Source organism: Physeter macrocephalus, chromosome 1 (genome assembly GCF_002837175.3).
Source record: "Physeter macrocephalus isolate SW-GA chromosome 1, ASM283717v5, whole genome shotgun sequence".
Classification (NCBI taxonomy): domain Eukaryota; kingdom Metazoa; phylum Chordata; class Mammalia; order Artiodactyla; family Physeteridae; genus Physeter; species Physeter macrocephalus.
This window is the reverse complement of record NC_041214.2, coordinates 102,175,631-102,190,253: the sequence shown is the minus strand read 5'-3', so window position 1 is coordinate 102,190,253 and position 14,623 is coordinate 102,175,631. Positions and strand designations below refer to the sequence as shown.

At 37.9% G+C, this 14,623-nt stretch overlaps 1 protein-coding gene and 1 pseudogene across 1 annotated transcript in view; both read left to right on the top strand.

Moving 5' to 3' along the window:
* LOC102997041 (cytosolic 5'-nucleotidase 3A-like) overlaps window positions 1-711 on the top strand; it is a 4,708-nt pseudogene extending 3,997 nt beyond the window's left edge.
* The window catches only part of CD96 (CD96 molecule), an 84,797-nt gene extending 78,082 nt beyond the window's left edge, over window positions 1-6,715 (top strand). The window contains 5 exon segments of the mRNA XM_024120004.1: window positions 761-826; window positions 1,608-1,701; window positions 4,584-4,706; window positions 6,608-6,636; window positions 6,639-6,715. Coding sequence (XP_023975772.1) covers window positions 761-826; window positions 1,608-1,701; window positions 4,584-4,706; window positions 6,608-6,636; window positions 6,639-6,715 — 389 coding nt within the window.
* The last annotated feature ends 7,908 nt before the right edge of the window (window positions 6,716-14,623 follow it).

Genomic DNA, 14,623 nt, shown 5'->3' with positions numbered 1-14,623 from the left:
AATAAGTCAGAAAGAGAAAAACAAATACCGTATGCTAACACATATATATGGAATCTTAAAAAAAAAGTGGTTCTGAAGAACCTAGGGGCAGGACAGGAATAAAGATGCAGACATAGAGAATGGACCTGAGGACATGGGGAGGGGGAAGGGTAAGCTGGGACAAAGTGAGAGAGTGGCATGGACGTATATACACTACCGAATGTAAAATAGATAACTAGTGGGAAGCAGCCGCATAGCACAGGGAGATCAGCTTGGTGCTTTGTGAGCATCTAGAGGGGTGAGATAGGGAGAGTGGGAGGGAGGGAGATGCAAGAGGGAAGATATATGGGGATATATGTATATGTATAACTGATTCACTTTGTTATAAAGCAGAAACTAACACACCATTGTAAAACAATTATTCTCCAATAAAGATGTTAAAAAAAAAGTCCTTTTGGTATCTTTTCTTTACTGAAGGCCACTGTAACACACCTGGGCTTTCATTCTTTTAGCTCATCTGTGGGATAGACATGAGAACAGTCACAACACACTCTCTGGGGCTGGAAAAACCTCTCCTAGTGTTTTCTTCCATTTCTTCTTCCTGCTTTAAATGGCTGTGATCAAATAGAAACATCTGGACCACAAGCATTCCCTCAACTCCCACTTTATTTTGGGACATTCTAATGTGTGCTGAATTTTTAGGTTCAATTAAAGGTCAAGAAGAGACAATAAAATAATTAGTCTTATACAGATTAACTTTTCCACTATCTTCTTCCTTTAGCAGCTTCATGGATGCCCAGTGAAACGTACAGTTCATCCCCCTCAAGGGCAGGTTCAACACTTCATGGTGAGCACTTAGGGAAAATTTAGGGTCAGGGAAGATTGTGGTCTGCTTTATTTGATCAGAGGTGGAAAAATGAGAAAGAAGCCAATCTCAGGTATTTGAAAGTGCATCTTGATGAAAACGACAGTGATGATAAAAATGACAATGGATGGAACCAAAATTCATCCCAGTCACTCAAAAAAGATAGTCAGAGACCAAGTCTTAGATTTGTCTCTATTTTATTTCAAAATGAAATCTACATAATAGCATTTGGGGGCCAAATAAATCCATTAAAGTGCATTTTAAGTTTTAATTTTCCATTGGAAAATGGAATGATTTGTTGACATGGATTTGTCTACTCAGATGTTGCAAAGGAATTTTTATTGATCTTATCAAACATATTAGAGTGGGAAGAATCAGTATTTTGATTCATTGGACCTCTGATAACCTGGGCCACTATGGATAAGCCTCATCTTTCCATGACACCAACTTCAGACATTTTCCCATAACCACTTCTCATGGAGATTCTTTAGCAGATATTATTTTGTTGTATGTGCTGTATTGTTTCTCTTTTTTTCTTTAAACCAATAGGAAGTTTCACTCTTTGGTAACTGTTAGATCCTAGGATACCAGTGCTGCCTAAATTGGTCCTTAGTAAACTTTACAGATAATATTTTAGGAGCATTTAGGCCATTCAAATTGAGCCCTTGCTAATAGCAAGTGAAGTCCAATCACAATTTTACACTTCTTGACCAGGTGGAGATGGTCATTAGGATCAGTTCAGATATCCCCGTTATATCCCTAGGTGACACCTTCACCAGCACAGCCAGAGCATTTTCAGAAGTTCCCACAACTGCCAATGGATCTACTAAAAATAATCATATCCATATCACTGGCGAGTCATTTACCATTTTTTAAAATTTTATGTTTTATTCACTCAACAAGTATTTACTGAGTACCTACCATTTGTCAGGTTCTGTGCCAGTTGTTGGGTATACATTGAAAACACTTGCCTCTTGAAGATTATAATCTATTATAGAGGATATTTAGTAAATAAATAATCATGCAATTAAATTTATTTGTGACACATCTTATGGTATAGTACAAGGTGTTGCCAGAGTCTCACAGAAAGCTCTGATTTTAATTGGGGAACAAGAAAGGATTCTCTGAGGACATATTTAAAATTAAAGTCTGAAAAATGAATGAGAATTAGCCAGGTAAAAAGTAGTGAGAAACATTTCAGTTCTGTGAAAGTACAGTCTGATTGTTGGAACAAAGAGTATTCCTATAATTCAACTAATAAAATTTTGTCAATGCTAAATATAATCCCTTGTTTTGTATCATAAGAGGTCATGGTATTCAATAAAGTTAGGACCCTCCCAACACAGATCTTGATTGTAAATTCAGAGGCATAATCAACTCTTTCCCTTCAGATGGTATTCACTTAACTGGTGAACGTTCCACCTGGGAACTCAGTTTATTTCATATGGAGGGTCATACAGTCCTCAGGCACTGGAGCATCATCCATCCTGCACACCACATAGCAGTAGAGCTGCAAACTGACATCCTACTAACATCTTTAACTATTGGTGCCTTCAAGAACTGCCTAATTGAGAGACAGGGCAAGATTGGAGCTCTGCTTCTCCACTAAGACATTCCTGAAGTCAATGGTCTCATTTTCTGTATTTGGTTGGGAGAAGATTAGTAAGCATTGATGGAAGACCTATTAGAAGACCTATTTAAAACCTTTTGTTCTTTCATTTCTCTAAAACTTTGGAGGTAAAATGTTATATTCCACCATATTACCAGTGTAGAGCTTAGTTAAGTCTTGACTTTACTAAAACAGAACTTTGTGTAGTCCTAAATTGACCTCTTGTGAGATTATTTACTTTGTGATCATGATATTCCAGTGGTTTGAACTACTGTGAACTCTCTAACCACCTGTGCGTACAATGAACCACATGGTTACGTATTTTAGGACTGTGTGAGCTTCCAGGGTACCCTCAGTGTCTGCTTTTTTTTTTTTTTTTTTTTTGCGGTACGCGGGCCTCTCACTGCTGTGGCCTCTCCCGTGGCGGAGCACAGGCTCCGGACGCGCAGGCTCAGCGGCCATGGCTCACGGGCCCAGCCGCTCCGCGGCATGTGGGATCTTCCCAGACCGGGGCGCGAACCCGGTTCCCCTGCATCGGCAGGCGGACGCGCAACCACTGCGCCACCAGGGAAGCCCTCAGGGAAGCCCTCAGTGTCTGCTTTGACAGGGCTAGAGTAGCGTGAGCATCAGGAAGACCTTGAAACCCTGGATAGGTGTTGTAAGAGGAAAAATCTTCAGCACTGATACCCAGTGTTAACATGACATCATGTGGCTGCCATCCAAACTACGTAAAACATAGAAGAGATTTGGTAACTAATATTTTAAATCCAGTGTTTTGGCCTGTAGTTTTTGAAACTTTGCTTTATGAAAAGCAGTGTAATAAATCTGAGGCAATCAAAAAAATTTAAAAACTAGTCTCCACCTACAATCAGTTTATAATCTAGTTAAAACGATGGGAAAAAAAAACAATCCAGATAATTCTGATACAAAAATGCACTTTTTGCCCAAATAAGTTATGTAATCTGAAGAGCTAATGATCTACCTATAATGTATTAGGAATTTCACTGGAGTGTTGTTAGAAATAAGAAAAGCCTGGAAACAATTTAACCATCTAACATTAAGAGGCCAATTAAATAAGCTATGGTAGATCCATACATTGGGGAACTAGCCAGTAATTTAATATTGTAGAATGAGGAAAACCTCTATGCACTTCTGTGAAAAGTATTCCAAGAATGTTTTTTAAGAGAAAGAAACCAGGAACAAAACAGTATGTACAGTATGCCCCCATTTGTAATAAAATGGGATATATATTCATGGTACATATATTTGCTTATATATGTGTAAAAAATTTCTGATAGGATACATAATTAACTATTAAAAGTTATTGCCTCTAGTGTGGGTAGCTGGCATCTGAAGAAGTAAGGATACTCCCTTTTCATTGTAGTTTTGTATTTCTGTACTATTTGAATCTTTAACATGATCATAAAACACTTTTTAAAAAGGAAAAAATTAAGCAACTATATAATTATAAACATTCCCTTTTATTCTCTGCCAGGCAGAGCCAGACAATCTTATTTCTTAAGAGAGTTTGTTTTCTTAATTTTTCCTTCATGTTAGAGAAAAAGTAAAACAGTCCAGAATATTATATTTATATTGCCTCTGGCCTTTTTGGCTTTGGACTTTCAGGCCTTTGAATTGTTATAATGCTTTTTACTCTTTCCTCCTCCTCCTAACACACGAATATTCCATGAAGCATTTAATGACTCCTTAAAGAATAAGAAAATCCAAAACTAGACCAATATTTCTACATATAAATTTTTCTTTACTGAAGTGAATTTGGAAAGCAAATTTACAGATGATCAGTTTTATTTATTCATTCTTACAAATACCATTTCACTGGGTACCATGTGCCAGGAATTGTTCAGGGCCTTGGGGAAATAAAAGAAAAGATCAGTTCTGGAACATTCTAACAAGAAAGACATTCATGTAAAAAAAAAGCAATTCTATAAATGCAAAAACAGATATGAAAACAAGGCATAGATATGGTCCCATAGCATGACTGTGATCAATGAACACCCCATGGCCTTTGGAGAAAACGTGTTTCAGGTAAGCAAACTAATTCAATTCACCCTGCTTTCCAGTTGCCAAACTTTGGCATTAAAGTTCATCTCTCTTTATGCCCTTTTCAAGTATTGTGGTTAATCAGCCCAAAGATGGAATGTCCTGGCCAGTGATTGTGGCAGCTTTGCTCTTTTCCTGCCTTGTATTGTTTGGTCTTGGAGTGAGAAAACTGTGTCAATACCAAAAAGAAATGTGAGTCCAATACTAAGGTATGCAGGAACAGATACTTTTTTCAGTACAAAATATTCACTCAGCACTTTAAATATCATTCCTAGATAGCATTTGTCTCATATTTAACTGAGGAAATAAGGCTCAGAGAAGCTCAGAGAGGCTGCCTAGCTTGCCCAGCACCACACAGTTGGGATTAGATGCACAATTTCTGACTTCATCCCACCTCTCCCTGTTCAGGCTGGAGCACTCACTGGATGGAACAAGTCAGTGGGCATGAAATGAGAACTGAATCTGATTTTTCTTTTAATCTTCATTATTTTTTTCATTTTCATGCATCTCTGAACTGCCTGGGCCCAGCTAGGCCTAGATGCTCAAGTGTGAAATTGAGTGAGAAAGGTAATTTTAAGAAATTTCCAGCTGCTTTTCAGCAGAATGGGCTTTTACTGCCCTTTTCCTTTTTCCCCACGGGGAAAAGCAAGCAAGCAATGAGTTACCCCTTTTCTGTCTTATTGAAATATTTTCCAAAACTCTCCTCCCTCCACTCATCTTTCTGAAATGACATGGAAGGTTAAGCCTCACTTTTTTGACTCGGCTATTTTGGATCAGTCTGGATTAGGCCATGCCTAGAGGAGACCCTCAGAATACATAGAGCTGATCTTCCACTCTCTTACTACTACTGTCTCAGATAACATTGACCATGTACTCTACCTTCTACTTAGAGTACCCTCGAAGACTCTATAGCCATGTGCAAGGAGTGTTTTGTGGTGAATAAAACACCAAACAGAGTCAGAAATTCTGGATTCTTGTCCAAGTACTACACTTTGGCCACCACGTGACCTTGAGAAATTCTTAATTTCCCATAAAAGGTAGAAGTGCAAATTTCTTAGAATTTTGTCCACATTTTGATATATATTGTCTCCATTAAAGCATCAGAGAACCAGGTAATAGGCATTGGGATTTTTATATTAAAATGAGAAAGTGGGAATCTGAAAATATGAATTGATTTGTTTTATTGTTCTGTATTCAAATGTCTGTGTTATATAGAGATGAAAAACAATCTCTCCCTCTCTCTGGAGAAATTAAGGTACTATGGATTGATAGACAAAGGGTAGAAGTATTTGAGTCATGGACATAAATTTGCTCACATATACACCTCTATTTCCTGATATCAAGAGAGCTGGAGCATTTGTACAGCTAAATGCCACACTCACCTTTATGCTTGAGGCACTTCAGAGAGAGAGATGAATTGCGCTAACATAGAGCAGTACTTTATACAAAGACAACTTTAAGAATATTCACTAAAACAAACAGAAGGGATGTGGGCATCATCCATCCAGTACCAATGGACTCAGAGACTCAGGAGAGTTTACTTCCTGCTTCCATCCTTCCTGACAGTATACACACAGTGAGTGAGTGGGTGAAGGCTGGGAGTAAGGTTGGCAAAGGGACTATTAGAAAAGCTGCCATCTTTGGTCCCAGAATTTTAAAATTTTGTCCCTGAAGGAATGTTTTAATCCACATAAGAGAAACACTTCTTCTATTAGGGGGCAGTTGCCATGCAGAGTGTAGATTCTGGTTAAAAGGCTTGAATTGCTGGTCTGGTTCCTTTGAACAAGTTGCTTAAAACCTCTGAGCCTCAGTTTTATCTATGGAATGGTGACAATAATATTCAATTCCTAAATAAAAATTATATAATGCTGTAATTAAAATGATTTACAAATTATAAAGTATCACATAAATATTAATTAATGCTACTATCATAACAGGACTAAAAAGCAGGTTATGCCAGGAAAAAAATCTGAGAGAACCAGGGAAGCATGTCTCTTTCACTTTCTCTGTTTCCTACTTTTAAAAATATATTATACATACATACATCACCCCCTGACATTCTCAGCGTTGAAGGAGCGATGTTTTGTTCCTAGCATGGAAAGACCTCCGCCTTTCAAGCTGCCTCACCTCCCACCAAGTACACCTACATTCAAGAGTCCATTGGAGGTGATCTGCCTTGTCATGAGCTGGAGACACTCTAGTCCTCTGAGACTTTGCCACACAAGCAAAACTCTGCTAGAATCCTATCGAAAAGATAGATATCATGCTTTATTAATATAATCACCCTCTAGCCAAGTCTCTACTGCAGTTGAAATGGATGTCAGAATTGAATGACCTGTTTTCCCAGCACCTCACCCTCTTTCAACGGCACATGCTGGAAATTTAAACAAGAGTGAGAGGCAATGTGAAGCTGACACCTAATGCTATCTGCAGGGATTTTCTTGCTTATGTAAGAAGTGCAAATTAGGCTGCTGTCATTAAAAAATACTTGCAGTGTTTTTATTTTTCACTTTAATTCTTTGAGGGGATGACAAGGGTTTCAAGCTTATGTCCATACCAGATCCTCTTCTCTTCTGGGCATCTACTAACATTCTAAGCTATTTGCCAAAATTATGATAATCTCTGAGGTTCATTGCATTCCCTAGGAAAATTACAAGAAGAAGAAAATGCAAAAGTTCTAACGAGAGTTCCAAATAATGGGAAAGTGCAATTAGTCTTTGTACTGAAATTCAGTTGTTTCTTTTCACTGGAGGAAAACAGAATACCTTGCATAAGAACCCCAGTTCCAGTCGTTCTTCACTCTTCGTGCCCGGGCTCCTGCACATGGGACGAGCAAAAGGATAACCATTTGGTTTTATTTTACTGTTTCATTAGCAGACATAAATATGTGTAGAAGTTATTGGGTAAAAAGTGGCCGAGTTGGAGGATGTTTAGATTTTTTCAGTAAAGGGATAGACAATTGTACAGTACAACATAAGTCATGTAATTTTTCAGTCTATCATATGGCAAGTGTCTCATGGTATTTTAGTCTTAGCCATCTCTTTGAAGTGGCCTCTTCTGGTTTCATCAATAAGTTCTGGTCAACATTTGCAAGTTCATCTCCAACTTGAATAGAGTGAACAGTTGCTCATTCATGGATGGACACTCATTCCATGATTCAGAGGAATTTTCTGCAAAATAGAAGGACTCTAGATGATTTTCAGGCAGTGTTATGATCTTGACCTCTCTCATTTGACTAAAATGACACTTTCACCTGCACCTTAAAATTGTGTGCAGGTAAGTTCAAAGAGCCTGTCTCAAACCAGCAACTCTGGACTCTAATCCCTAAGGTTTCTTCATGCCTTCATCATAGGCTTCATTTTCACTGAGAAGAAGCCATATATAAGCATTTTCATCACTCATTTCCAAAGCACAGTGTGTTATATAACATTGTTGTTCAGAAATATTCACTTCTTTACCCACCTGCATCATGAGCACACCTTGACTTTGGGCTTGGCCGTATGATTTGCTTTGGACAATGGAATATCATGGACCTGACTAATCCAAGACTTGAAAGTATTTGTATGATTGGACTCACTCTCTTGTTCTCTGCCATTACCATAAGAACATTTTAGGCTAGACTGCTGGCTCCAAGAAGAGGATGAGAGACTCATGGATTAGAGCGGATCCACCCAAGCCAGGCCCAATTTAGACCGACCAACCTCCAGCCTAACCAAATGTGCATTATTATTTTTTTTTTTTTTTTTTTTTTTTTTTGCGGTACGCGGGCCTCTCACTGTTGTGGCGCTCAGCGGCCATGGCTCACGGGCCCAGCCGCTCCGCGGCATGTGGGATCTTCCCGGACCGGGGCACGAACCCGCGTCCCCTGCATCGGCAGGCGGACTCTCAACCACTGTGCCACCAGGGAAGCCCCCAAATGTGCATTATTAAATGGTGTGACAGTTACACAGCATTGTTGTAGCAAAAGTTAACCTATACGCGTAAGTCAAGAGGTAGGCATATTTAGGTCTTATGCAAGTGCCTAGGGTGAGAGAGAAAATCAAACTTAATTCAATCAAAATAGTCTTTCCCTTGATTAAGCTTAAGTTTTGTTTTAACTGATGAACATATGGTCGGCTTGACCAAACTAACTTTGCAGTGTAAGTCTTTAAAATCATAAAATATTTGATTACGATGGGCATTAGAGGTCGTATTACAAATAAAGAGCTAGAGACTCTGTGAGATTGACTTTCCAGGGTTACATAATTAGAAGTGATAGGTTCAAAATGATGACCCAGCTCTCTGATTTCCAGTCCAGAGTGTGATCAGTCTCCATTATATCATGATATTTTACTGCTTTGGTATCTCCTTTTACTATATACAAGAGCTGTTTTGTGTGCACTTAAGTAAATATTGATTTTTTTAAATGCCCAGGTAGTATATTCCAAAAATTGTTGACAGAAAACAAAGAAAAGCAGAAATAACTGGACCCTGGGGTGGAATGGCCAGGAAAGTATGCAAAAAAAAAAAAAAAAAGACTAGGAAATGAAAAGAGAAAAGAAACTAATCAAGATCAGAAGCTGGAAAGAAAGTTTAAAGAAACTAACCAAGGCCAGAGATAGTGGAAAGGACATTGTCTCAGAGGCTCTGAGCAAGGGGAGAGGTTTTCGAAGGCAGCCCCCTTGGCACCTTGATTTAGGAGAATGGCTTTGGCTTGAACTTGAAGGTTGAATCTGCAGAAACACAGAAGCTTTGTTCTTTGAGAGATGATGGACATAGCCTGAGTTTTTGACAACAGCAGTCATGGCTATGTCAACCAGCTGAAGCTTGAGTGTCCAGCAGAGACAGCTGAAATGGTGAGCGAAAGTTACCCTCTTGAGAGAAAAAGACATTAACTGGCAGAAATGAGCTGAAGTTCCAGCCAGAAACACATGGTGAAATGGTGGGAACAGAGCATTTTATTTCTCAGCTCTGGCAAAGGGTTTTTTTTTTTCCCTGGGTTCTGTGACTACTAGCAAGGCTGCATGCTCCAGCCAGGAAGATGTAACCAGAGAGCAAGCAAATATGAACTTAGGCAAGGTCAGGACCAAGGAACACTTTTGAAATTACTCTTAAACCCTGTCTAGTGCTTCTGTGATGGGTCTAGACATTAGCTAGGTGCAAATTAACAAAGGAATGAGAACAGTAGAATCTAAATGTTTCTCCCCAGCCGACATCTTTGTACCTTCCTAACCTCGGTTACATTCTTTATCTGGTTTGCTCACTCAGATCCCTCATGTTAGCTCAAAGGCTCTGTGAGATTGTGATTCTAAGGAGGGATACTGGGGAAAACAAGGGGGAAGAGTAACAAACCCAAGATCACAACATAAAGAAGAGAACATGGAGGGGGCCGCATCTAGCTACCCTTGGTAAATGACAGGAATGTGCCTGCATTTGCCCTGAGTTCCGTCAGACGACTCCCCATTTACTGTCCAAAGAAGTCATACCACCAAACTACACTGATCACAGTGTTAAAGCCATTCAGCTATTGCTAGAAAATACTCAGAGGTGCTGGGAAGGCAGGGTGGAGTGGACGGAAAAACAGTTACATGAATTGTGAAGAGAAATTTGATGGTGGACCTGAGAACCACGTAGAGAGTTAACATTTCTTAGACATGTGAAACTGTACTGATTATACCATAATGGCAGATTCGTGCCATTATACATTTGTCAAAACCCATGAAAGGTACATCAAGGGTGAAACTTAATGTAAAGTTTGACTTCGGGTAATAATAATATGTCTGTAGGTTCCTTGATTGTAACAGACTACTCTGGCACAGGATGTTGATAGTGAGGGAGACTGTGGGGTGGGGCAGGCAGAATATGGGAATTCTGTATTTTCCACTCAATTTTGCTGTGAACCTAAAAGTTATCTTAAAAAATAAAATCTACTTTTTAAAAAATGTTAACCTCTCTATTCTGCACTTTCTCTTGTGAAGACATAAATACACGATAATGCTGAATGGGAAGAGAAGTGGGAATTTGAGAATTTTATCTGTGGTAGAACCGTTTTTATACCACTGGTTTGGGATCAGCATAATTCCACTCTCATAAGTAATTGGGTTGCATTGGATTTTTCTTGTACATAAAGCTGTTGCCCTGATTCAAATGGACATGCTTTAATGCCTAATAGATCTGAACCTGACATAATTATAAATAGGAATTTATTTTAATTTCTGCTGCTAGTTAATGGAAAAGTGTGGCAAACACTGCTCCTGAGTACCTCTTTTTTTTTTTTTTTTTTTTTTTGGCTGCATTGGGTCTTCGTTGCGGCGCGTGGGCTTTCTCCAGTTGCGGCGAGCAGGGGCTACTCTTGCCGTGTGCGGGCTTCTGATTGCGGTGGCTTCTCTTGTTGGCGGAGCAACGGCTCTAGGCGCGCGGGCTTCAGTAGTTGTGGTGCACGAGCTTAGTTGCTCTGCGGCATGTGGGATCTTCCCAGACCAGGGATCGAACCCGTGTCCCCTGTATTGGCAGGCAGATTCTTAACCACTGCACCACCAGGGAAGTCCCCTGAGTACCTGTTTTGAATGGCCAGTTTAGGGTCTGTAGAGTTCACACTCAAGAAACTGATATAAAAAAGTTCTTAGAACCACTCCATGCCTTCAGTGAGTGTAGAGTTTAATGGGAGAAACAGATTCTAAACAAATAAATACAGTACAGAGTGATATGTCTGAAAATAAAAGTATGTACAAAGAAGTGAAAAGAATAAAGAAGAGGGTATCATTTCGGGGACAGAGTGTGAGAAATATTTTTAAAAGACTTCAGAGAGAGGGCATCAATAGAGCAAAGGCACTTCAGTAGAGACCCTGACATCTAAGACATAGTGATGGAACTTGAAACCTTACCTAAGGATTATACCAGGAATGCAAGGAGGGCTTACTAATAGAAAAATCTCTTAAATTAATTTACCATATAAATAGAGTTTAGGAGGAAAGGTATAGGATTAATTTCCATAAATGTTTTAAAAGCCATTGGCAAAATTCAACACCCATTTCTAATAAAAACTCTTGAGAAAATGGGATATTTCCCTAGCTCCATATATACATAATATGTGTGTGCATATCTATATCTATCTATATATAGCTATATCTATATTTATGTACATATATACACTATTGTTATAGTGTATAGATATAACTATATAGTTATATATATACACACATATACTATAGAATATATACATAAAGACATGTGCCATAATATATACTATACTATAGTTATATACATACAATGGCAATTACTACAACTATAACTATACAAATATATATATATATATATATCCAGATGTAATGAAAGGGAAGATGGATAAATCTGACTACTTAAAAATAAAAACAATTTGCATGGAAAAAAAAAAGCAAAGTGAAAAGGCAAATGATAAACTAGGTAAAAGTATTCACAACATATATGACGAATAAAGGGTGATAAAGAATTTACAAATTGATAAAGAACTTACAAATGTTGAGGATAAAAAAGCTGAAAAATTCTGTGGAAAAATGGGCCAAAGATATGATACCAATGATTCACAAAAAAGATCTGAAAATAACACTTAAACACTTGAAAAAATTTCAAATTCATTCATATTAAAAGAAATGCAAATTTAAAATTCATTGAGACATTATTTCTTCCCCAATCACTTGTCAAGAATTTGAAAAGTTTGACAGCATGCTCTGTTGTCAAGGCTATGGGGAAACAGGCACTTTCCTATGTTGCTGAAAGGAATGCAAAATGGTACAATCACTGTGGAAAGGAACTGACAATATCAAACAAAACTACATATTAATTTATCCTTTGACTTAGCAATTCCTCTTCAGGAATTTTCCCTGAAGCTCCCTCCAACAATATCAAAGTGTATATGCACAAGGTTCTTCTTGGCAGCATTATTTTTAATTCCCAAGTACTAAAAACTAACCAAGTACTAAAAACTAAAGTCCAAACGTAGGAAATTGATTGAATAAACTATACTAAATACACAAAATGGAAACTGTACAGCGGTAAAAACAAGAAAGAAGAAAATCTCTATTGACTAATATGGAGTGATTTCCAGGATATAATGTTAAGGGAAAAAAGCAAAGTGCAAAGAGTATATAATATGCTACCTTTGTGTAAGAAAGAAGGAAAGATAAGGAAAAAATTATATTTATATAAATATAATTTATATAATATATCCATCTGTCCCTATTGGTGGTGGTAATTTCAATTGCGTGTGTGTGTGTGTGTTGTATGTATATATACATACCTATTTTTCCCAGATCTGTCTTTTGGATGTACCAAGAAGCAAAGATATTCCAGTAGCAAGCACAACTGGCACTAGTATCTTGTTCACTAATATAATTTCATGCTGAAAGGAATCAGAACTTTCCAGAGAAATGTCTGATGTTGGAATGTCTTGTTATGTCAGAAAATAAGAACATATTCCAAAAAATGCTGAGGGTATGTCAGAAGGATGGACGAATCAGCTTGAAGTCTCCTACTGGCTAAATCTAGGGCAGTTTAAGCACTAATATAATGAAGTATACTAATAAATTAGAAGCCATTGAAAAATAGTAAGAATTCATAAATCTGTACCGGTAATAGATGACAGATACGTAGGGAGAGAGAGAGAGATTGAGAGAGAGAAAGAGAGAGAGAGAGAGAAGGGAGGAAGGGAGGGAGGGAAGGAGGGAGGAAAAAGAGAGAGCTCTGGCGTACAGTAGAATGTTGGGAGTTGACTGGTAAATACAGAAGTGCTGGAGTTGGAAAGTCATCATTCTGTAATCATTATAGTAAAGATTGAATCAGGCTAGATTCATCAACAAATACTAAATAAGGAGGAAACTTTGATGACAATCAGGATATTTGCATGGTCTCTAATGGTCCCCCTGAAGTATGCTTATTAGTTACAAGGGGGGGAAAAGCAGCAGTAATTATATAGTGGAGAAATTAGACAACAACTCAACCAAGTGGTCAAAATTAACATCTGTGAGGGACAAATGGACATCCTGCTCCGTCAGATGTGATACCCTCGGAAGGACACAATATTCCCTTTGCAGTATTAAGGCAGAGAATGAATAAACTGAATCCAGTCACAAAGCAACATCAAATAGACAAAATAAGGAATGTCTAAAGGCAAAAAAAAGAAAAAAAAATTTTAAATCTTCCAGATTAAAGAAAGCTAAAAAGACATGGCAGTTAATTGCACTATCTTGCTCTAGACTGGATCCTTTACTGAAGAGGGATTAAAGCTACAAAGGAAATCTGGCAAATCAGATCTGACAAATATGGCAAATCAGATCTGACATTTGTCAGATGAGCTGACAAAACTAGAATAGGGGCAGAAGACTAGATAAAAAAGTATCGATAACTCTGCTGTGGTTATGTAAGAGAATATTCCTATTCTTAGGAAATGCACACTGAAGTATTTAAGGTAAATGGCCATGATGTATACATAACTTACTCCTAGTGGGTATGGGCACATGTATATGTAATACAGATACACACATAGATACATGCATGCATATGTATGTATACTTGCAGAGAGTGAGAAAAGCAGATGATAAAAGTGTTAACAATAGATGAATCTAGGTAAAGGCAATATGTGGAGGTTTTTCTTACTCTTTTTCTTTTTGCAAACTTTTTCAAAGTTTGAAATTATTTCCAAATAGAAAGTTTAAGGGGAAAAAAAGTACTTAAGTAAGACCCTAATAAATATTACTTAATTGACTCAAAACCAGCCTATTTTCTTAAACATTGCAGCCCTTAATATGACAAGATGCAAAGATCTATTTATTTGGAAGAGTTTGCTTTCTCTGTCCCTGAGTGTTATTTAATCTCAAAGTTCAGGCGAAAATAAATGAGGATTAATCCTGCAAGTTCACTGTTTTTGTTTCATTTCTGGGCCTCACTTATTCTGCCTTAGGTACTGGCTGGGACCCACCAACACTTCAATCAATTTTTCTTTCTTAAGGAAATGAAGAGAGCCCTTAGATTTCCCCAAAACTCCAGGGCAAACTTTTCCTCTCACCATTAAACTACTTTATATCAAAGGAGACTAAGCTGTCTCTCCAGAATTCACCCAAGAAAGAAACTGCAGCTCGTACTCAAACCCTTCAACA